This window comes from Taurulus bubalis (genome assembly GCF_910589615.1).
Source record: "Taurulus bubalis genome assembly, chromosome: 1".
NCBI lineage: Eukaryota > Metazoa > Chordata > Actinopteri > Perciformes > Cottidae > Taurulus > Taurulus bubalis.
This window is the reverse complement of record NC_136589.1, coordinates 4,168,694-4,193,075: the sequence shown is the minus strand read 5'-3', so window position 1 is coordinate 4,193,075 and position 24,382 is coordinate 4,168,694. Positions and strand designations below refer to the sequence as shown.

Sequence of the window (24,382 nt, the reverse complement as noted above, 5' to 3'; positions counted from 1 at the left end):
GGGTTTCCTCAGCTCAGAGCCTGACCCCAGACATTGATGAACTTGTATCCAAGATGAGACACCAAGTGTCTGGCTCAGACCAGTGAGCATCACAGAGCAGCAAACGGTGCTTTGACGCATTTTCAGTTCTTAATGTAGTTTAATTTTTGCATTTTTTTTCTCTTGCTACTACAAGACATTTGATTTGTCTTTGAAGTAAATAATGTTTGGCTGTTTGCCTGTAGAAACTGTTTCCACTTGAAATTACTCTGGAAAAACTGCAGATAGAGCCATAAGCAATTAATGAAACTGATTTTATTACTTTTATTTATTTATATATTATTTAGAATTTTTATTTCAGAATTAATGTTGTTTTATAGGCAGTACTCTATAGACCTTGTTAGTTCCAGGTTCAATATGTGCACTAAGGTTCTTTCAATAAGTTTTCAATAAACGTTGAACCCATCTGGCCCTTGACTTGTATCAATATCTTTATTTCGGCCCACTGTGTGTTTGAGTTTGACACCCCTGCCCTAGAGGCACCACACTTTGGGAATCCCTGGGTTAAGGAATAGAGAAAAATGATAAACTTCATAGGATATAATGCACTTTCTGTTTATTTAGGCAATGATGAAGTGGATTTTCTGTTTATTTAATGGCATTTTCTGTTTCTATTTTTTGGGTTAAGTGTCTTTCTGTTTCTATTTTATGGGGAAAAGTGCCATTAATTTAATTTAATTAACCACTACAATGATTCCTATAACAAGCTGATTTGTTCTTAGGAGTCGGCCCCCATTTGGTTTAGTGGGGTCTCATGTTTCCAAAAGCCTGTTTTTGTTGGATTCCCTGTCTGCTCGTGAGTCCCCACCCCCGGTTTCCGCCCACTGCCACGCCCCTCTCCTTCATCCCAGCTGTTGTGCATTGCCTTGATCACCGGCAGGTGATTTAGGGACCACTGCATACCTGGCTCATTTGTCGGGTTGTTCCAGTTCCAGTCTGGTTTGCTGCTTCAAGAGCATTGACTACAGGAGCGGTTGAGTTGCCCTCCCGACTCTGGAGCGGTATCCGTCCGGCGTGCTTCAGGAGCATTGTTCACAAGAGCGGTTGAGTTGCCCTCCCGACTCTGGAGCGGTATCCGGCCGGCGTGCTTCAGGAACATTGTTCACAAGAGGGGTAGAGTTGCCCTCCCGACTCTGGAGCAGGGGAGGTGGATCCCCTTTTGATCGCTGGACATTACCGGTGGTATTTGTTTGTGTCTATTCGTTGTGTTTTGTTTTTGTCGCAATAAAGTCCGCCCTAGGAACTTGAACTGCTGCGTCTGTGCATTTGGGTCCTCAACACCACACACCGCTTAACAGAACAACCCGACCAATGATGACGGACCCAGCCGCTGCAGCAGCATCGCTTTCTGCAGATCAGCTACAGGGAGCGGTTGCCTCGCAGGGCGCTCTCCTCGGCCAACACCAGCAGGTGTTGCAGGACTTACTGAACTCCCAGCGTACCATCGGATCCCAGATGGAGGAGATCGGAGGCATGTTGCACAACCTCTCGTTGCGCCGCCCCGCCGCCGCGGAGCCGGTCCCGGAGGACGAGGAGTCCGCCTGCACCCGTGAGTCCTTTGTTCCCTCTCCTGTGCCTTATGGTGGAGCGTCTGGGGAGTACCGAGGGTTCATGCTCCAGTGTCGGTTTGTTTTCACCCAGCAGCCCCGCACGTACGCCTCGGACAATGCGAAGGTGGCATATACGGTGGGTTTGTTACGTGGTAAGGCGCTGGTCTGGGCTGAGGCATGGCTCCACAGACGCCCTGCTTGGGTCTCCTACGAGCGCTTCAAGGAGGCTTTCGAGAGCGTATTCGACCACCCGGTGTACACCCGTACATGCGACGTTGTACAGCGCCTGCTCGGTCTTCGCCAGGGGTCCACCAGCGCAGCAGAATACTCCGTGGATTTCCAGATTCTGGCAGCGGAGTCGGGTTGGGGGAATGAGGCGCTGAAGGGGATATACCGCTGCAGTCTGCGCATTGGATGGTAGTTCACTGGCGGAGGTAACACACTGGACTCAGCCAATTTCCCTGCACGTGTCTGGCAATCACAGCCAGAGTACCCGGTTCTATGCGTTTCCGTCCCCCCAGACACCCTTGGTTCTGGGACTTCCCTGGCTCAGGGAGCATAATCCTCAGATTGATTGGGCTGGAGGTAGGATCACCGGTTGGAGTTCTGCCTGTCATTCTCGCTGCCTCAGGTCTGCGCTGCCCCGTCAGGTTATTCCTCCCAGCAGGCCTGACACTGGTCCTGGCCTCGTCGCAGTGCCTCAGGAGTATGTGGATTTGGGAGAGGCGTTCAGCAAGGAGCGGGCTCTTTCACTTCCCCCTCATCGTCCATACGATTGTGCCATTGACCTGCTGCCGGGCGCCCCACTTCCCTCGAGCCGGTTATATAATCTCTCCCGGCCAGAACGTGAGTCTATGAAGAGGTACATCACGGACTCGGTCGCCGCTGGAATCATACGCCCCTCTTCATCACCTGTGGGAGCGGGTTTCTTCTTCGTCTCGAAGAAGGACAAGAGCCTCCGTCCCTGCATCGACTACAGAGGTTTGAATCAAATCACTATTAAGAATAAGTATCCGTTGCCGTTGATGTCCTCTGTTTTCGAATCCCTAGCTGGAGCCAAGATATTCACCAAGCTGGATCTCCGCAACGCTTACCACCTGGTCCGAATTCGCGAGGGGGACGAATGGAAGACGGCCTTTAACACACCCCTGGGACACTTTGAATATTTGGTGATGCCGTTTGGACTAACTAATGCCCCTACCGTCTTTCAGGCCCTGGTGAACGATGTCCTCCGCGACTTCTTGAACCGCTTTGTGTTTGTGTATATTGACGATATTCTCATCTTCTCCCCGAATCCCCAGGAGCACACCAACCATGTTCACCTGGTTTTGCAACGGCTGTTGGAGAATCAGCTCTTTGTGAAGGCTGAGAAGTGTGAGTTTCACGTTACATCTGTGCAGTTCCTGGGGGTCTTTATCGAGGAGGGTCAGGTGAGAAAGGACCCCGAGAAGGTTAAGGCAGTAACGGAGTGGCCGGTGCCCACTTCAAGAAAGAAGCTTCAGCAGTTTCTGGGGTTCGCCAATTTCTATCGTCGGTTCATCTGGAACAACAGCCGAACGGCAGAACCACTGACACGACTCACCTCTTCCAAGGTCCGTTTTTCATGGACCCCAGAGGCCGACGGGGCCTTTCGTGCCCTCAAGGATCGGTTCGTCTCGGCCCCGATTCTGGTCCACCCAGACGAGACCCGCCAGTTTGTCGTCGAGGTGGACGCCTCGGACACCGGAGTCGGAGCGGTACTTTCCCAGCGGTCCGCTTCCGACTCCAAGCTCCATCCTTGTGCCTTCTTCTCCCGCAGATTGTCCCCGGCGGAGAGGAATTATGACGTTGGCAACCGCGAACTGTTGACGGTCAAGTTAGCCTTGGAGGAGTGGAGGCACTGGCTGGAGGGATCGGTGCTTCCCTTCATTGTATGGACCGACCACCACAATTTGGAATATATGCATTCGGCGAGACGCCTCAATTCCCGCCAGGCCCGCTGGGCTTTGTTCTTCACACGCTTCAACTTCACCATCACCTTCCGGCCAGGGCACAAGAACACCAAGCCGGACGCACTCTCCCGTCAGTTTGCTCCGGAGGAGGGAGGTTCTACTCTCGACACCATCCTGCCCGCCTCGTGCGTGCTGGGTGCAGTCACCTGGGAGATTGAGAGGGTGGTACGTGAGGCCCAGCACACCCAGCCTGACACCGGAGGAGGTCCCCCGAACCGCCTGTTTGTTCCTGAGGCCGCCCGTTCCCAAGTCCTGCGGTGGGCCCACGAGTCCCGTCTCTCGGGCCACCCGGGCATCCGCCGAACCATAAACTGGCTCCGCCGCATCTTTTGGTGGCCGTCTCTCGAGGAGGATACGCGTTCGTACGTGCTGGCCTGCACTACGTGCGCCCGCAACAAGGCTTCGCATCGACCTTCCGTGGGGTTACTCAGACCACTTCCTGTGCCCCAACGCCCGTGGTCCCATATCGGGGTGGATTTCGTTACTGGTTTCCCTCCATCTGACACCAACACCGTCATTCTGACGGTTGTGGACCGGTTTTCAAAGGCTGCTCACTTAATTCCCCTGCCCAAGCTTCCATCGGCCCGCGAAACCGCCGATCTGCTAGTCCTACATGTGGTGAGGCTTCATGTCATCCCGGCGGACATAGTTTCGGACCGCGGTCCTCAGTTTTCGTCCCAGTTGTGGAAGGCCTTCTGTCACACCCTCGGCGCCACGGCCAGCCTCTCCTCAGGATTCCACCCACAGACTAATGGCCAGACTGAGAGGATGAACCAGGAGCTCGAGGCCATCCTCAGGTGTGTGACCGCCACCAATCCCTCGTCATGGAGCCGTCACCTCCCGCGGGTCGAGTATGCCCACAATTCCCACACATCTACTGCCACCGGGCTGTCCCCATTTGAGGCCTCTTTGGGTTTTCAGCCTCCCCTGTTCCCCAGCCAGGAGGTTGAGGTTGCCGTACCTTCGGTCCAAAGCAATGCCCGTCGTTGTAGGCGCGTGTGGAGAGAGACTCGGGCCGCTCTACTTCGCACAGCAGAGCAGAACAGGAGATCGGCGAATCGACGGCGTGTTCCAGCCCCGGACTACCGTGTTGGTCAATTGGTGTGGCTTTCGGCCAAGGACATCCCCCTCCGCACCGAGTGTAGGAAGCTCTCCCCCAGATATGTCGGTCCTTATCCCATCATCTCCATCGTCAACCCGGTGTCGGTAAAACTTCAGCTGCCTCGTTCCATGAGAATTCACCCAGTATTTCATGTCTCTCTCCTCAAACCCGTTGTCTCCAGTCCCTTAAATCCTCCGCCTGTACCCCCTCCACCCTCCCGTCTCATTGAGGGGGGCCCCGTCTACACGGTCAATCGCCTCCTGGATGTCCGCCGGCGGGGTAGGGGATATCAGTACCTGGTAGACTGGGAGGGGTATGGCCCAGAGGAACGGTGCTGGGTGCCCCGTTCTCGGATTCTTGATCCGGGGCTCATTAGAGACTACCATCGACAGAACCCTGGTAGATCCGGTGGTTCGCCAAGAGGCTCCCGTTAAGGGGGGGGGGGGGGGGGGGGTACTGTTGGATTCCCTGTCTGCTCGTAAGTCCCCACCCCCGGTTTCCGCCCACTGCCACGCCCCTCTCCTTCATCCCAGCTGTTGTGCATTGCCTTGATCACCGGCAGGTGATTTAGGGACCACTGCATACCTGGCTCATTTGTCGGGTTGTTCCAGTTCCAGTCTGGTTTGCTGCTTCAAGAGCATTGACTACAGGAGCGGTTGAGTTGCCCTCCCAACTCTGGAGCGGTATCCGGCCGGCGTGCTTCAGGAACATTGTTCACAAGAGCGGTAGAGTTGCCCTCCTGACTCTGAAGCAGGGGAGGTGGATCCCCTTTTGTTCGCTGGACATTACCGGTGGTATTTGTTTGTGTCTATTCGTTGTGTTTTGTTTTTGTCGCAATAAAGTCCGCCCTAGGAACTTGAACTGCTGCGTCTGTGCATTTGGGTCCTCAACACCACACACCGCTTAACAGTTTTCAATGTGTTATGCTGTTTGACCTGAATGTCCCCACCATACACAGCCTCTTGTATCCTGTTGTTAGTGGATTTTAAAGTGAGGCATATTTCTTTGGTCAGACAGTGTGAACAGGGTTAATGCTCATTCAAGTTAATGGCTGAGTTTTATATGCCATTTTGTTCTACATGTTTACAATTACAATACACTATGTGGAAAGGCTAAGAGATGCCCTTTATTGAAAATTGAAAATAAAGTGATGAAAGGGCCATGATGTTTGGCCATGTATCTTTGCGGTTAATTTGGACATTTGCTTAAAAAAATGGAAAGTAAAGTAACTAGTAGTGAAGTTACTTTTCAAATGCAGTAACTAGTAAAGTAATCTAGTTACAATTTTCAGAAGTAACTAGTAACGTGTAACTAGTTACTTTTTCTGAGTAACTACCCCAACACTGGTAACGAGTTACAAAGTAACGGATTACAGTAACGATATTACTATTATAGGTAACGAAGTAAAGTAACGCATTACACTCAAAATATTGGTAACTACACTACTTTACTAGACCTCAGGAACGCGTTTTCCTGCGTTACCCAAGACATTTTTACCAGTCCGAAAAGTTCTCTTTTAGTGGCACGCGAGTCACACGACACTTTCTGCATGAACAATAGCAACAAGCTGCTAGCTAGCGCTGCTGCTGCTACTGCCCGCGACCCCTCTACCCAAGTCGGGTGTCGAGCCTGGTCTCGCTACCTTCGGTGGTTTTCGGGGAGCTAGCGGAAGTTAACGGAGAGCTAGCGGAAGTTAGCGGGGAAGTTAGCGGGGAAGTGACGGAGCGCTAGCAGGAGCCCCAGCCGGCTACAGCGGGGAGCTAATGGGGACTCTGACCGAAGGTAAGTAGCAGCTCGTAACCAGACCTTTACGGTAGATTGTTCATGCAGGAAGTGTCGTGTGACTCGCGCGATTATTATTATTGGAAATTATATTAATTAATAATAATGAATTATTATTGAAAATAAAGTGATGAAAGGGCCATGATGTTTGTCCATGTATCTTTGCAGTTAATTTGGACATTTGCTTAAAAAAATGGAAAGTAAAGTAACGAGTAGTGAAGTTACTTTTCAAATGCAGTAACTAGTAAAGTAATCTAGTTACAATTTTCAGAAGTAACTAGTAACGTGCAACTAGTTACTTTTTCTGAGTAGCTACCCCAACACTGCACCTCATAACACTTTTATTATCATCACACAAAATTATTCAAGCACGCGGATTATAAATAATGATTATCACACTCAAGAAATGTTCTGTTCATATCTTTTATTTGCATTTGTGTTTAATGTACCGGAGAGAAAAAAGCTGGAAGTGGATTAAAAACCTTATTAAAGTAAAAATGTAATTAGAAAAGTAGTATATGATTCTTTGTGGTAAAAAAAAATAAAAAAAGAGGAAATAATGTTGTTTATGTTCTATTTATTTTGGGAAGAAATCTCGGGAGAGGCAATTCAAAGAGAGATCCCCTCTCCTTGGACGGCTGGGTCTATGACTGGATCTGAAAAGTAGACAATTGTTAGATTCAGTGGCGGGCTGTGAAATTTCTACCTGGGCCTTCAGTGGATCAGCTGTTCGCGGCTCAGCAGAGAAGGTTTAGCAGGCCCTGACGGCCTGTCACTGGTTAGATTATAGATAACATAATGCCGAATAGCTGATCCACTAAAGCGTCCACATATATCATATATGTGGTGTGTCATACTATCTCATCCACAGGTGATTCCTCAGCTGCTCCAGGGTGAGGCGCTGATCCGGGTCCTGATGCAAACACGCCTTTAGGAAATCTCTGCAATCTGGAGAGAAAGAAGGAGAAGAAAGGGTTAGGACGACTGATCCATCACAACGTGAACTTAAATGAACAGATTCTTGTCTTTGTTGGTTTTTCTTACTTTTGGAAAGCCTCCCTTTTATGACCTGGCCCTCCTCATAAAATAGGTCCCATCTGAAAGAGGTTCTCTGGACCAGGTCGTACAGGAGCACTCCCATCTGGAATGCTGTGCTGGGTCCGGCTTTGTACTCCTCTCGGCTCAAACACTCTGGGGGGATGTGAGTACCTAAAATATACAAACATAATAAAAAGACAGTGAGGAGGAGCTTTGTTTGATGGGTAAAGTTAGTGAAAGCAGGTGTAGAACTGGACATCTTACCCATGAAATATTCATAAGCTTCTTCTTCCTCAGAGAAGCAGCTTGCGCCGAAGTCGATGACGCGAACTCTAATGCCGTCCTTGCAGGTCTCAATAAGGACATTTTCCACTTTAATGTCCCGGTGGAAAATGTTTTTCTGCTGGAGGTCGATGGCTGCGTCCAGTAGCTGTCTCATTATAATCTAAAAACAAAAAGAGAGATATGAGGGATCAGAGAGGAGAATGCTTGGACATGTTTTCATGGCTGTGACTGAGTTGACTGCAGCAGCTTACCTTCGATTCCTTTTCTTTTAAGCGGCCTCCTTTGTCATTAATGTAGTCGAGGAGGTCTACGGCGGGCATCGGTCTCTCCAGCACCAGGATCAGCTCCTGGTCCAGATCGTACCAGTCCAGCAGGTCAATGTGTGCTGAATGCCGCTCTGATTCGGCCGCCAGTTTCATCATGACGGCGACCTCCATGGGGATCTGCTTCCCGGTATCGTCCTCGTGATAGAGGATCTGTTGGTCTTTGGGGATATGCTTGATAGCGACCTAGGAGATACAAACAAGACTTTTTGGTTACACTTCCTGACCGTTCTGTGTGTATGTGTATGGATTAGGGATTAGGGGTTAGGGTGCAATAACATGGGAGAAACACTTACATCCACATCATCCGCTTTGCGGTAGCCAGCAAACACAAGCCCGAATCCTCCTCTGGCAAGTTCCTCCTGCTGCTGGTACTTTGCCTTAAACATGGCAGACGGGCCCAACGTCCTCTTCTTCCTCCTAACTCGTCCTTTATCGGCGACGGCCTTCCTCTTCACGCTTCTCTTGATCACAGCCACCTCAGGTCCGTTTCTGCTTTCTACAGATGAGAGAAAAAACATCACAACATGAGTTTACTGAGTCACAACACGAACGTGGACAAAAAGTCCCTCAAACTAAAAGACAAGACATCATTCGATGTCTCTTAAATAGCTTGTCATTTATAGCAGAATAATAGTTTAGTCTAGTTATTTTTCAATTTAAATACAGGAATAAAGCTTACCATTGTTCACTGAAGTGGACGGCAACTCATTGTCACAGGGGATGGTGTCCAGTCGCCTACGTTTCTCCTTTGGGTTTTCATCCTTTTCTGTTGCTTTTCTCTTTACTGCTTTAGAGACCACGTCCAACTCATTGTAACAGGGGATGGAGTCCAGTCGCCTACGTTTCTCCTTTGGGTTTTTATCCTTTTCTGTTGCTTTTCTCTTTACTGCTTCAGAGACCACGTCCAACTCATTGTCACAGGGGATGGAGTCCAGTCTCCTACAGTTCTCCTGTGGGTCCTCTACAGATTTTACACCCTTTCCAAATATGATGCCCATGATAACTGAAGACTGCTGAAGACCTTTCTAACAACTTGTGTTTCTGTTCCTTTAAGGCTGGAGTCTATATGTGTGAACTGGACTCTGAGAGTTCTAAAGCTGTGGCTTAGATGAGGTGTTCCATAATGAGGTTCACAGGCTGTGACATCAGTGTTCCGGAATATGCAAATGAGTGTTTATAGTAATTGTGTTTGTGTGTGTACAGTTAATTAGTAAAGATGGAGGTTATCCACTGAATACATTCATACAGTGCATAAAGTACTATGAGTACAAGCATACAATACTTAATACGGACTCTTTCTCAGTCATATTGGCTGACTTTCTTACAAACTATTACTATGTCCTCAGGTTTTTTATGAATTGTTAATCTTGATCCCCCATAAGAACCCAGACCCATTTCTCCTTCAAGGAAAATTATGGGGGACATAAAACACATTAAATAGACCACATTGAACACATTTCTGATACTGTTTTCAAAATAGTGTCGAAGATCTGAAATGTTACATATTGGGCATTAATGGTAAAAAAATAAATATAAATAATTTAAATTTATATAACATGATTTGTTTGTTTACATTTGTTTTAATATGCTTTTAATTGAACAGGTATAAAATATATTAGCTAAATATCATTGAATCAGCCAAATTAAGTGAGCGCATAATTATTTTCCGTATTGTGACATATTTCACAAGGTTTTTCGTGAAACTTTTACGTGAAATTCCCGATGTCACGTATGTGTCGCAACGATTTTTATCTGATTTGTTTTACATCAGTTTGTTCAAGAACTGTGCTCACAGCAGGTTTAATATAAAGGACATGTTATGTAAGCATTAGCATTCTTAAACAGGTAAATCTTACTGTTAGCAACGAAAAACAAGCTTTTTAAAAATGTAGCTACTTACTTCAGATCAGTTACAATCTGGAGCAGACATCTTGGAAATGTTATGGGAACACCTGTCACATGACCCATTAAGGTGTTCAGTAGGTGTAACTTTGGGACTCAAGTATAAAGTAGTGCAGTATAAAGCAGTATACGGAACTTTCCGGAACATTTAAAGGACGTGTGACACTTGTGTCACCGTGGGTCCTTATGGGAGTCAAACACTTTAAAGAGTGAATACAGAACATTTTGGGCTTTCGGTATGTTTGACTGAAATATCACAAAAACAACACAAAACAACGTGCACCAACACATCAAGGCAGCCATCTTGGAGGACTTCAACCAGTAAAGAATTGTTATGCCAGTGTGCCAGCGCTTTCTAACATGTTATGGCGCTACCCAATGGACACACACACCTTTTACAAAGATACAGAAAACTTGAAAACGAGCAGGTTCTTTATTAGCAAAGAGTAACAAACCGGCAGGTCGTATGGAGTAAGAAGAGGCGGTCTATACAGAAGCCATCAGCGTAACGTTTCTCTATGGATGAAGCTCAGCATGAACACCTATCAGAATGCAGCACAGGATTAGCATTCAGGGAGGGGTTGAGCCGCCACGGCGCTACACGACTCTCCAAGCCATGGCAGATGCATTGTGGGATTGTTTTCGGGCTGAAGTTTACCTCTGTGGAAGAAGAAGAAGAAGAAGATCGGAGTGTCTGGAACGTAAAACGTGTTATTAGAGGGTTTCATAATACAGCAGGGTCACCTGACCGCACGAATACTTGTTTTTCTGCTACTTTACTCTAGTGTTTTCATTTTCTGAAACTTTATACTTCATTTGATACAATTTTAATGAATTTGTATAGATTCAGATTAATATATAAACTGTATAATCAAGAAATAAATTACAGGTTCAGACAACCCTTCATAGATCCCCAATTAACCAAAAGGAGCTCCACCTTTATGCATTGATTAAAACGCAATAATTTAATATGCAGAATGGCCCAAGTAACTTAAAGAGCAATATTTACTGTATTAAATCATACAATGACCATGACCAGGAAAAGTTGAAATACTAGCTTCTTTGACGTCAATGGTACGACCAGAATGCTTACGCCCACATTGAGTACCCGGGTAACGGTACTCATGCCCATCCCAGCCATCTAGCCGTCTTACCTTATGGAAACCTTATTTCCGGTTTACTTCAAATTTCCTCTTAAGGTTAAGTCCTCTACCTGGCAACCCGGGTGAGTTTTGACTCTCAAGAGGAGGGAGACGACTCAAATTATTTTTTAATCCAGCCTGCGGTCACCATTTTAAACGCCAGCCATCAGAGTTGCATATTGTTCCTGTTAAAGATTGTTTTGATGCCAATATATTTGTTACTACCCAAGTAACGTTTTGAACAACGTTCTTCACTGTGGTACTTTTACTTCTTCCACCGCTGCAATTTACAATGTTATGTTTGTACCCCATGAAGACGCTGAGTGCTAAGGCTGAAATACTAGAATGCAGAGGACAGAGTTCACTTTGTCAGTTGAAATGTAAACGAAAAGCTCCGGCTCTTCGAAAGAAAAATGAAACCAGCAGAGACGGATCTGTTGCCCGTTTCAGGACTTCGAACTGCACCTGAATTTTGTTTTTTGGGCCTTGTTTACATCCATTTGATCACTTTAGGAATTTAGGATTACCTTCAAATGTTACAAAGTTAAGATTTGTTTTGAAGCACTTTTGTTGTCATGAACTGAAGGAGAATCAACTCTGACGTGCAGCTAGAATCGGTGTATGGAGGCCCAATATAGCCCAAAATTAAATAAATAAGACATAAAATATGTATCTTATTAATAATACAAAATGTAATATAACCATGTACCTTTTCATGATTCCAAAGCTTATAACCATGTGTGATTTTTTTGTTGTTGCTTTTGCCAGTGTTTGTTGCCATTTCACCTGATGACACTTTTAAGCTACTTTATCAATAATTTAGTCATATGAGTGTTTTATTAAACTAATTGGATTATTTCACAATTTCATGGTTAAATTTAATAATTTTATCGTATATATTTATATGATTATTTGTTTGACTTATTCATATAATATTTAACAATTTAAGTCTCCATTGAAACACCAAGATGAAAACAAACTGCTGTCATTCGGTTGAGCTGCAACTAATATTGAATATGGCAACAAAAAAAAAAGGAACACACTGATGATTTCAACAACAAGCACCATCAGTTACTTCGCAGTAGATTTAGCAGTAACCTGCAAGTGCTTTTTCATATTTATTTGTACATCATTCAACACAAAGCTTTTTTCTGAGTATTAGGAGATGATTAAAACATTTCGCTCTGTTGCATTTTTCCCTTTGATGAGATGAAACGGAGATGAAACAATGCTGTTTCACGGGTACCTGAATAGATCTCATTACGGCTGCAAAGAAAACACAAAGTATAACACTCGCAGATCTTCATGTAGGGCAGGGTATCGTTTAAAAAACATAATACCAGTATCTTTAAAGTGATACCAACAACAACGTACTTAATTTGATTACCTTCTTCTTGACTAAAATCACACCAGCGCTGGATGTACTTTTGCCAGACGCCACAGGCGAGTAGCAGAGCCGTACTTTCCAACTTCTTGGGGTGATTGGCTGCCAGCAAAACCACCAAAATATATATATTTCCCAAGATCGGCTCCAAAAAGGATGAAATGCAGGTAGTTTGGGTACTACTTGGTACTGGGTTATTTCGGTACCCAGCCTTAGACTTGCATGGCTGTTGTCGTAGACGGAGGTGAAAGTCGCTTTTACAGAAATTCATACATTTGCGCCATTCTGCATCCCCAGCTGCATGAAAATAAATGCTTACTATTGGGGCGCATGAATGCTCGCGCAGTGGGGACGCAAAATGGCCCGAAAGGGGGGCATTGTGAAAGCGAAAGCATTTGGTGAAAGCAGAGGACAGCACTTGTGACGGCAGAACACATTCTACATTTTTCTTTTTCTTTTGTACATTCATCAGTAGAAACAAGACAAGTAAACTGACTCTTCCGTCTAAATCCACGACCGCTTCAGCAGCCGCATTAACTATTTTACAAGATAAATGAACCCAAACACTATGGCTGGTTACTCAACACAGTGGCTGGTAGACAAATGTACAAACAGAATATTCTCAACAGGTTTGGGTTCAAGAAAACTGATTTCTCATCTGATTTCTAACCCGTCCTTGGTGAATTTACATGCAGGTTTTCCCTGATTATTCTACGTATTTCTGTAAACTACCTTACTTCTTTTTTTTCTTTTTTTTGTAAACAGTGAAATGAACAAACTGTAGGGTTCCAGTCTCCATGCCGTCTCTGTGTACATTAGTCCATTGGTAGTCCGTTGTTTGCTCTCCGAGGTTATTCAGTGATCATTTTTGTGTTTTCATTTCCCACTTCACATTCATGTAGAGACGCTTCCAGCTATAAGTTCAGTTTTAGAGCCGTCAGTGATTTGGATGTAAACTCCGCCAGTTTTCACAACGTAAACGGCTTCAGTTTCAGGGCAACATTGAACATTTCACTCCCAACATAAGTCCTGAAATAAATAAACATATAATAAATTAAAAAAGGGTATATTATAGCAAGATTCAACGGGGTTGCGGTCCAGTGTCGGCGGTGTAAATCGCAGCCACAGTTGTTAACGTGCGGGTAATCCGTTATGCTAAAATGGACAAGAAGAGTCCAGGTTTTCTTTTTTATAATTACTTTGTAGAGAGGATTTCCCACAAGAGATTTCAACAAGCAAGGAGAATGTAGAATGAGCATTAGCGGAGATGTGAGCCTCTCCCACAGCACATTCGTCACCATTATTACGAGAAACATCCGCGCTATCGTTTTTGACAAGATTTACGATGGCTTTTGTAAAAAAAAAAAGTCCAAGTCAAAGCGATCTTTAGCGAGACATTGACCCAGGATAAGAACCGCAAATAAGCCGACATTTAGTCATGATCCGGCGGATTCCTTTTGAAGCAGTTTAGATTCTTTAAAAAAGGAACACTGTGGTGCATTTATGTTTAATCTGTTTACAGAAATGTAATATCAATAAGTATGTTTACTCTTGTGTATAATCACCTGAAACTAAGAATTGTTATGCATTTGTTTTCCGAGAATGATCCTTTTTATATCTGCATATATCCTACGGAAGCCCAGAACGGACAAACCATGCCACAGTAGTCCTCCGACACGCCTGGTTTCAGTTGTTTACAATCTGCGACTTCGCCTCTAGATGGCGCCATAACCTGCACACTGCAGCTTTAAATCCTCCGTGAGAGTTCCTCGTGACACTAAATCAGATCAAAGACATCGGCGCCGGTTTTGTTTGAACGATTTACCATTTTTTCCGGACGGCCCTGTGGGGTCAAAATGTCACAAAAGCTTTTTTTTAATCTGTTCAGACGCGTTAGCTACATGCTAGCTACATGTTAGCATAGCATGGGACTCCGCAGTAACCCTGAGCAACAGGCCTAATGAAATGACCCTCTAACACGATGGTCTCCTGCCTCCAATATAACATCTGTCCCTGAAAAATAAACATTACAAATATAAACTAATATGTTGACATTAAGCCTGCTCACAGTGTGTTTTTCCTAAATGCTCATTTCCTCAACTTTGAGGTTCTTTGGGTTCTAAGGGGTGTTCTAGGCTGCTTATGGGACCCGCTTCACATGTAATGGTTGTTACCGGGTGAACAAAAGATCAAATTAATGTAAAGTCGGTAATTAAATATCGAACAACCGTGAATTTTCAATTATTTCTTCTGCTTTTAAGTTTAGTGGCGACAGAGTGTCCTCGTGGTCCTTTATCAAGAAGTAGATCTCTCACAGGAAGGATTCAGGCATCGCTTCCCCACTCGCACATTCATAAATACAATAAAATAGATCATTAAATGCTTAAAATACATATTGTTGTTGTGGGTGCCCAGGCGGTCACAGCGTGTTTCCCAGGCTGCTGCTCACCAGCCCTTTGATGTTAGTGACGGGCCGCACGTCGTGCAGCTGTCTCCGCCGGTCGATAAATGTGGCCAATCGCGTCGTGTCCAGCGGCGTCTTGGAGTACTCCCCGCCGTGCGCGCCCCCGCGGCCCACCCACGGGTGCTGCAGACAGGAAGTGGCGCTCGGCCTTTTCCTGGGATCCTGCTGCAGCGCCGAGGACACAAAGTCCCTCGCCGCCTGGCTCACGTCGCGGAAGTACTCGTCCGGGAAGCAGAAGTCCAGGCGGCAGATGTTGACGCAGGTCTCCTCCGGCGACTCGTCCAGGAACGGAGACACGCCGCTGAGCATCACGTAGGCCAGAACGCCGACGCTCCACACGTCCGTGGCGACGGAGACCGGCGTCCCGCGGATGAGCTCGGGCGCGGCGAACTCCGGGTTCCCGAGCAGGAGGTGGACGTACCGCCGCTGGGCGGACAGCTGCACGGCGTCGCCGAGGTCGATGAGCTTGACCCCCGGGGTGGGAGAGTGGAGGTCCACCATGATGTTCTCAGGCTGCGGGACGGAGGAACAGATCCAGACGGAAGATCGTGATTTTGTGTTAATAATGCAGATTATTCTTCAAAGAGTTATAAACTGCACAATTTACGTAATAAGAACACATTTCCAAGGCAATTCCATAGGCATAAAAATGATTGATAGGTCAAGTCAGACTTTATTCATGTAACAGACAGACAGACAGACACACACACACACACACACACACACACACCTTCAGATCCAGGTGCGCCACTCTGCAGGTATGAAGGTGCTGCAGGGCCTCCAGGGTCTCTCTGATGAAGAACGCCACCTTCTCCTCCATCAGCTCATCGTGGGCGACGAGGTAATCGAGCAAACGACCGTCGTCCAGCCTGACACACACACACACACACACACACACGCACAATAAGCAACATTTAGATAGATAAAGCTTTGATAATGTCTTCTAATGCAAGTGGTGCAACAAAAGGGCCAAAACAGTTGCAAAGACACACAAATAAACTGAATAAATAGGGCCAAAACAACCATAAAACAACTACAAAGAGACACAACATGTACATAAAAAAACATAAAAGAGACAATTGGTAAGAGATGCAAAACAGGTGCAAAGGGACACAACATGACTATAAGACAAAATAGACACAAAAGAACTACAAAAAAGCCAAAACAGGTGCAAAGAGACACGAAATGACTATAAGTCATAAAGTAACTACAAATAGACGCAAAATAACTACAAAAAGACCAAAAGTGACACAGAATCACAAAGAGATGCGTACGGATTACAAAGGGACACAACACAACAACAAAAAGAGGCTAAACAACAATCCAGTCAGACTTACTGCTCCAGGATCAGCATCAGAGACGTGGGAGACTCGTATGTGTCCAACAGCGCCACCAGCTGGTGATGCTGTACGTGTTGGAGGACGTCGGCCTCATGAGCCACCTGCTCCTTCTTCTGCATCTTCTTACTCACAAACTTCACCGCAACCTGAACAGAAGAAGTGTTCAGGGTCACGCTCTGCAACCTCACGACACACTGCCCCTTTAGATCGTCTCAACACATCGGAAAATTAACACTAATACCCCGGTAATAAAATAAACTTTACGGGATTCAGATTGAAAAAAATTAAAGATCTACGTGCATCTGGAAACGCCAAAATAGACCAAACTGTGTTCAGTATGAATTTGAACTTATGATACAAAGTCAAATTTAATTGTAACAATGTAATCACTTTTTTTACACTGAAAAACACTTAAACACACTTTACATCAGTTTAACTGTCAGAGAGGACCTACCTCTTTCTTTGTAGACTTGTTGAGACATTTCCTCACCACTGAAAATCTCCCCCTGGTGACACAATTAAAGACAAGAGAGTCTGAATAAAAAAAACATACATAGAAAACTACTGAGCTGGAACTCAGTAATTTGCGACCGGTTACCTTCCAATCTCACAGATCTCGGAGTAGGTCGACTCGAAGTTCTCTTTCCACTGGATCCCAGTCCCATCGTACCCGGAGTCTGGACGGGGAGAGAGTGGCCGCTTTAAAGAGTGGACCCTTTCAAGAGTGGACCCTTTCAAGAGTGGACCCTTTCAAGAGTGGACCCTTTACAGAGAGGACCCTTTACAGAGAGGACCCTTTAAAGAGTGGCCGCTTTAAAGAGTGGCCGCTTTAAAGAGTGGACCCTTTACAGAGTGGACCCTTTACAGAGTGGACCCTTTAAAGAGTGGACCCTTTACAGAGTGGACCCTTTACAGAGTGGACCCTTTACAGAGTTAACACTTTAAAGAGTGGACACTTTAAAGAGTTAACACTCTTCATTTTCAACACGTGAGCTTTTTCTCTTCATTAGCATGTAATATGTTCTGTCCCACATGTTCCTGTATGTTGTAATATATATTCATTAATTTATAAATATATATATCAGTCTCTAGGGGTTAGCAGGCATTCATGACTTGTGAGGACATAACTTAACAGTCACTTTGTGGGGACTCGCCTTCCATACAGAGACAAAATATGTGTCCCCATAAAGTAAAGACTTGAGTAAGTCTCCTGAACATGAATTTAAGTCAATGTAATGTCCTTAAAGGTCATGAAAACACGTGTGTGTGTGGAGACTTACTGCTGCTGGGCAGCGTGACCATGTTCGAGGCCTCGGATGGCGGGCCAACCCCCCAGCGGTTGGAGGCTCTCACTCTGAACTGGTAGTGGCCTCCGGGGATCAGAGCGTCGATCTGAACACACTCCTCCCGGCTGCTGGCCACCTGCTGCCAGAGCAGCGAGTCTGAGGAGCAGAAAAGGCAGTTTGGTGATGTGGTGAAGCAGCAAGGGATCATGGGAGTTGTGGTCTTCATTGCGATCAGCTTCTCCATTCTGATTTATTCAGTGTATTCTAACAATTTGGCTTAAAACTGGATAATGAGTCGATTCATGAACATTTTAATGCTGTGTATATTTACACAATATACCTTTTACCTCTTTGCATATTTCAAAATGAAATAACATTAATTCCCACACACACACACACACACACACCTTCCTGTCGGTACTCCACGGTGTAGCTGCTGACGGCACAGTGAGCGGAGGAAGCCGGAGGCGGCCAGTGGATCATCACCGCCGTGCTGCTGGCCTCCTGGGCCACCGGCCTCCCAGGGGATGCTGGGATACCTGCAGGAGATGGTAACACACACATCAGCAAACCCCTGGTTTTGACTGAAATGAACTGTTGTTAGAAAACTAAAATCTTCCTTCACTCATTAATAAAGTGCCGACTGAAGCTACGGTTTCACGAAGGTGAAATGCTCCTTTTAATTCGTGACCGTCACCTTGCACTTTAATGGAGGCGGAGGAGGAGGCGGAGCCGTGGTCGTTAACGGCTACGCAGGTGTAGATGCCGGTGTCCTGAGGCATCAGATTACAGATCTTCAACAAGATGTCGCCCGTATCCCTGGAGGAGAGGAGGGAGAAGAAGAGAAATAGTAAAAAAAAAAAAAAAGTAGGAAGTGGATGAATGTGATGGGAGGAAATCGGGGAACGAAGGAGGCGGCCTCGTCGTACCTGATGTCGATGGTGAAGCGGTTGTTGCTGGTCACTGGGTTCTGGTCGGGGCCCTTCAGGGTGACGGCGGGTTTGGGTCGCCCACACACTTTACAGCAGAGGACCACCGTCTCCCCGAACGCACACACCACGTCCGACAGAGCGACCAGGAACTCTGGAGCCACTGCACGCAGGAAAACACGCCGCTGAATACTCAAAGTTCTGGTTTAAAGGTGTACTGTAGGCGGGGTTGCAAACCCAGCATGGCCCTCTGGTTTTATTCACTCCCTTCATGTCATACCAGTAGACCTTGTGGTGGCATTTAGGCACAGAAGATGATATCACTAGATGGGTTAAAATGTTATCCGGCTTTGGCCAAAATGGCCGCCAGATTTGTCCAGTCCTTGCTAATGAGGACTTGGGCCCAGTTAGCAGCCCAGCTTTGGGAATCAGACCAGTGCATCGAGCAGATTCTGGTTCTGGAGTCATTGATCAAGCAGCTGACCCGATTTTAGTTTTGTGCTCTGCAGTTGGTGAGGTAGAAGCCCTGAGGGGTTAAACTAAACTGGTCGATCTATTTTAAGCCTGATCTACTTTTGTTTCCTCTTGCTTATGACTTAACAGGTGAAAAGAAGTTTTTGTCATTTTGTTTTTCGTCAGAATACTTTTTCTTTGTTGATGAAATACTCATATCATCCTAAAAATCATTCATGTTTTCTTTCAGGTGAGTTTAAATGTTCTCCATACTCTCTAAACACAAAGTACATATATTTTGTCTTAGCAAGATATTGAACTAATAACGCACCTGTCAGAAAACATTAGTGATTGGTGGTTCATTTCAGCCTCTTGTGGCCAAAATGAGTATTACAACATTAAAACCTTTTTTTCTTCCTCTTATCGCAAAGAAACGACCAAAAACTACATAAGAAATGTCATCTGAATCTTAAATTAAATGTGATGGGTCCGACTCTGATGACCTTGTGTGTCTCTTACCTTCTTGGATGAAATTTGGGTTGAGGAGCTGGAAAACAGATGAGGTCAAAGTTGAACGTTTCGCTGAGGTTCAGTTTAACATAATACTTATATTAACTAACTGCATTGTTTGTTATATTTAAAACATGACACTATATTTGTGTCTTTTCAGTCAACACACAACACTTTAAATAAATATTTGTGTGCGTACCTCCATGCCTGTTTTGGGGTCAAGGTCGTCATCACAGTCTGACTCATCTGATGTGTGAACGTCCTGAAGGAGGAGGTCCGGAGGAAAGTAGAAGATGTGGGATTTAAAAAAGGGGGTAGGGAATAAGGGAGGAGTAAAAAGGAAGCAAGGAAGACAGAAGAAATTGTGTAAAGAACAAGGGGACGATCGGAGAGGAAATAAGGAGGGAGGAGGGGTAGAAAGTGAAGAGGAAAGAAAACGTAGAAGAAAATTCATGACAAAAAAATATTAGAGCGATAGAAGTTGGATGAAAGGGAAGTGAGGAGGATGAAGAGAGTGTTAGGAGGATGTATACGTGTCACTGTGGCTGAAGAGAGGAAATGAGGAAGTAAAAAACTCTTTGAATATCCTGGAAGTTCCCACTGGGATCTGAAAGAACTTCTCTGTTCTGCACAGAACCCTGTTTGTTTGGCCGACACTCACCTGAGAGCTGTGGTGGCCACGCTTCACCGGAGAGCTATCACCCACACGCTACCACCCACACGCTACCACCCACACGCTATCGACCACACGCTATCGGTCACACGGCTACGTGTTGACGTCAATGCAGATTTAATTCAAGAAAATATCCAAACTCTAAAAGCCATAAAAAGTTCCGTAACAAAGATGGTGGATTCTGTTTGCTTGGCCTTGGACAGGTGTCTCTGCTATGATGCTTGCTCATCTCTCCCTCCACCAGGCTTTGATTATTTTGGATTCATTAAATTAAAAAAAAAAAATGGCAGAAAGCAGCTCTATAAAAAATAAAAAGTGATGCTATTGATGCCTACAATTGTACATAGAGTCCAGGATCTCTATCTAAATGTTTCTATTGCACTCAGGATCCATTATCACATTCATTTCTTTAGTTCATACAAATCATTGTAACAGAAACTAAAACCAGAGACGGCTCAAAGCTGCATCATGTGAATCGGACTGAGCAGGAAGATGTACAGAAAAAGGTTCTGCATTTAGCGTCCAAGTCTATTTTTGCTGAAATGAATGAAACTTTATCCTGTTAATCAGTCACATGTGTTGCAGGGATCCATTATGCCTGCTCTTGTGCAATGTTTCACCTTTCAAACAGCAACCATCATGTGAACTTGAAAAAACACACAACACACTGTTTTGGAGGCGCCGCCATGTTAGTCCACGACAGAAATCACTGGTTAGCACAGCAAACTAAAAACTAAAATTCATAGTTCTGTGGATTCTACCTCTATCCGTGCAAAAGGGGGGGGGAAATAAATCACAACACAAAAACAAATCAAGACTTTATTTTTTCCAATCAGTGCATTTGAGGGTCCGGGGTAAAGGGTCTGCAGTGTTCTTGATTAAAAGGTTCTCAACAGTCTAATCTTTTGAAAATGTACCGTCTTCTGTTTTTACTGTGTTTGAACCGTCCCCACTAATCTTTAATCTGTGGGTTTGTCCCCACCGGCATTAATAACATTACATCTTTCACTGGAATCAATTCACTGCGATGGCGTCGTTGGGATCGTTGGATTCATAAATAAGTAAATCCACACAAACTTTCCCCCCCAAATAACGCAGCCTTGGCAATCATAGCATAGCATCAGCCAGTTTAGTGTTTTAATTTAGGAAGCAGGGACTGTAGTTAGTGACAGTGTGGGCTCCATGGTAGCTCTGACAGCTAGATGGAGACGCACAGGGGGCGGGGCTTAGAGACGGGTCAATTGCTACGGTACCGTCTCGATTGTGCCCATCATTAACGTAGCACTGGCTAGCTTGATAGTACATATATATAAATATGCTGTGGTTTTGACCATTACTTGATCCATAAATACAAAATGTACTGAACCAGCAGCACAGTCAATAATAATAATAAACAACTAATTTAATTCATGGCAGAACCACCGGCGGATTCAAATAGAGACACAGAAACTACTTTGTGTTTGCAGGTTTGCACACACACACACACACACACACACACACACACACACACACACACACACACACAGGTTAAGAAGAAAAATAAAAAACAAGTGGGGCAGTGAGGGGGTTTTCGGCACACACATGACATCAGCAGCGTGCGCCGTCGGCCTGCTGTACTCACTTTGGCCTTCGGCCGGGCGGCCGGGGAGGCGAGCGGGGGAGGGGCCGTGCTTTCTTTGGTTTTACGCAGGAGGCTGTTCTCCGGACCTCGGACCCCCAACAGGGAGGCGTCCTTGGCTTCGGCGCGCTTCCGGGCGCGCAGTGTGTTCCATGACAGAGACTTCCTGTTCGGTACAGGAACGAGAAACATCAACCAGCCAATCAGAGAGAAGCTCAGCGGAGTCCAGCTAAGTCTGGCTGCAGAGTGGCCGTCAAGACTTCCTCAGGACCCTCCGTCGCCATCTAGTGGCTGAGAGGACTGCTTCATGCTTGGTGTGACGACATGTTTTATGAGTTTAATACCTTTTATGCATTCATTTCTATTCTGTCCATCTTCTCATCTTTGCACTTTCCTTGTATTTATACACACAAAATAATAAAGACCTGGGAAACAGCTGTATCTGATAATAAAAGATGGTTTAGCGCCATTTCCAAGTAAGTTGGGACCAATAAGAGGGCCTTCAATATTTTCTATTCAGGTAATAAATAAACAAATGTGAATCAATCTAATCTCTGAAAATCCCCAACAATGTTAAAAAACAAAATCCTAATTTAAATTAATTATCTCATCATTTAAACAAAAAAAAGTTATGCGATGGCAAAAGTTAATTCACATTATGAGATAAATATTTCAAGCATTTTCACAGTAAAGAATACTTTTTTGAATGAATGGTTCATTGTTTGACACATTTTGGCTTCCATAGCCTCTGTTGCTTTTATCTTGTTTGTCGATGTGTCCGTACAGACTAGGTGTGTGTGTGTGTGTGTGTGTGTGTGTGTGTGTGTGTGTGTGTGTGTGTGTGTGTGTGTGTGTGTGTTGTAGCAGAGGGTCCTGACGGGTTCGCTGTAGCCTGAAGCTGCAGCCAGACTCTTCTGGTCCATTAAGATACAGGAGAGGAAGGACAGAGCGACACTGGTCAGCCTTTATTGAGACGGAGGTAAAGTGAGACTGGAGGAGAGAGAGAGTAACATACTGTACCTTCATCTAACACACAACCAGAGGCAACACTGCCACCTGTCATGAAGGATCACACCTGCAGTCCAACACACTTGTGTCTCTTGTAGACTCGTGATAGTTCAATATTCAAAACAACAACATGGAAGATGTTCCTTTGTTTTGCAAAACTGACATTAAACCAAAATGCAACCTTCTTTGTATTTGTATTTAAAGTTTCTACCTTCTGTGGAGTGTCAAACCGTTGATGTTAGTAAAAACTGAAACAAACAAAGGTTTAAAAAAAAATTTCACTGCAATAACAACAAATACAACAAATTAAACATACAGGGAAAAGGTGCAGAAAATAATAGTGTTCAGTGCCGTTACACTTCTTCATTAAAAATGTCTTAAATAATATTTTATCTTTTCTCATCGAATTTCCTGAAGAGGATACTTGGTAGAGATAACATGATCTTTAATAAAATAGAGCTGTAATAATTGTTGATATTATGTTCGTGTCCTTTTTTTCACCTCACTCCTAAATCTCTCTCTTTTGTCTTAAAGGGCCAGTGTGCAGGATTTGGTTGCATCTCGCGGCGTGGTTGCAAATTGCAACTGACTGAAAACCCTTTCGGAGACTGCGGTAACGTGAGCCGCCGAGTGCAAAACCAAAATCAGATGGCGGCTAGCTGTGGCTAGAGGCGGCGGCTAGAGGCGGCGGCTAGCATTGGCTAGCGGCGGTGGGTAGCAGTGGCTAGCTGTGGCTAGCGGTGACGCCGCAGTGCCGTTGCACTCTGCGGCTCACGTTGCCGCAGTTTCACAAGCGTACCGGAGAACCACGATGGCCCTCGGGTAACATAGGAATGCTAAAAGGCTCTCTCCAAAGCCAGGGTTTGGTATGTCCGTTCTGGGTTACCGTAGAATATGGCGGCACAAGATGGCAGCGCAAGATGGCGGACTTCGCCGTGAGGAGGATGCACTTCCCATTTAGATATGACGAGTTCATGCTATGCTAACGAAAACACAGCGATGCTTTGTTTCAAGTGATTATACACTAATGAAAACTTCAACTTATGAAAATGATATTGCATTTCGGCCAATAAGTTCCCCAAAAAGAAACTCCATCTAATGGAATGACAGCACACAGAAGCAGGCAGAACGCTCAGTTTAGCATTTGCTGTTGTAGTTTATTTACAAATGTTAAAAACTACAATCATCTTCAGCCTACCGCAGAACAAAACAACTTCACCTTCACGTCGCTTCGCTAACTCATGCTCAAGTCCAAAAGGTTTATTTTACATATTTAAAATACATTTAAAATCATTAGTATTAGACTACCAACAGTACAATGCTGACCGTTGCCATTAAACGCAACATATTGCACAGCCTGACTTCATTCATATTTTTTCTTATCTTAAATAGTGCAAAAGGGATTTTTTTCTTTCTTTTTCTTTTTTGAAACAGGAATGTTTTAGAGCCTCGGTCGGAAAAAAAACAAAATGAACTTTGTACAGTGAACTGCCGACATAATAAACAAAATCAACGTGGAGGAAACAAAATCCCACTTTGTGTGTAAAATAAAAATAATAA

General features: G+C 45.1%; 1 protein-coding gene across 1 annotated transcript in view; it reads right to left on the bottom strand.

Annotated features, from left to right (window-relative positions):
- Positions 1 to 14,797: 14,797 nt before the first annotated feature.
- Positions 14,798 to 24,382, bottom strand: part of LOC306744951 (kalirin-like) — a gene marked incomplete at its 5' end in the record, with an annotated part of 139,158 nt that continues 129,573 nt past the window's right edge. The window contains 12 exon segments of the mRNA XM_079227660.1: positions 14,798 to 15,518; positions 15,736 to 15,874; positions 16,343 to 16,491; positions 16,800 to 16,851; positions 16,944 to 17,022; positions 17,626 to 17,787; positions 18,039 to 18,170; positions 18,329 to 18,450; positions 18,561 to 18,723; positions 19,533 to 19,560; positions 19,723 to 19,785; positions 21,818 to 21,980. Coding sequence (XP_079083786.1) covers positions 14,961 to 15,518; positions 15,736 to 15,874; positions 16,343 to 16,491; positions 16,800 to 16,851; positions 16,944 to 17,022; positions 17,626 to 17,787; positions 18,039 to 18,170; positions 18,329 to 18,450; positions 18,561 to 18,723; positions 19,533 to 19,560; positions 19,723 to 19,785; positions 21,818 to 21,980 — 1,810 coding nt within the window. The 3' untranslated portion in view covers positions 14,798 to 14,960.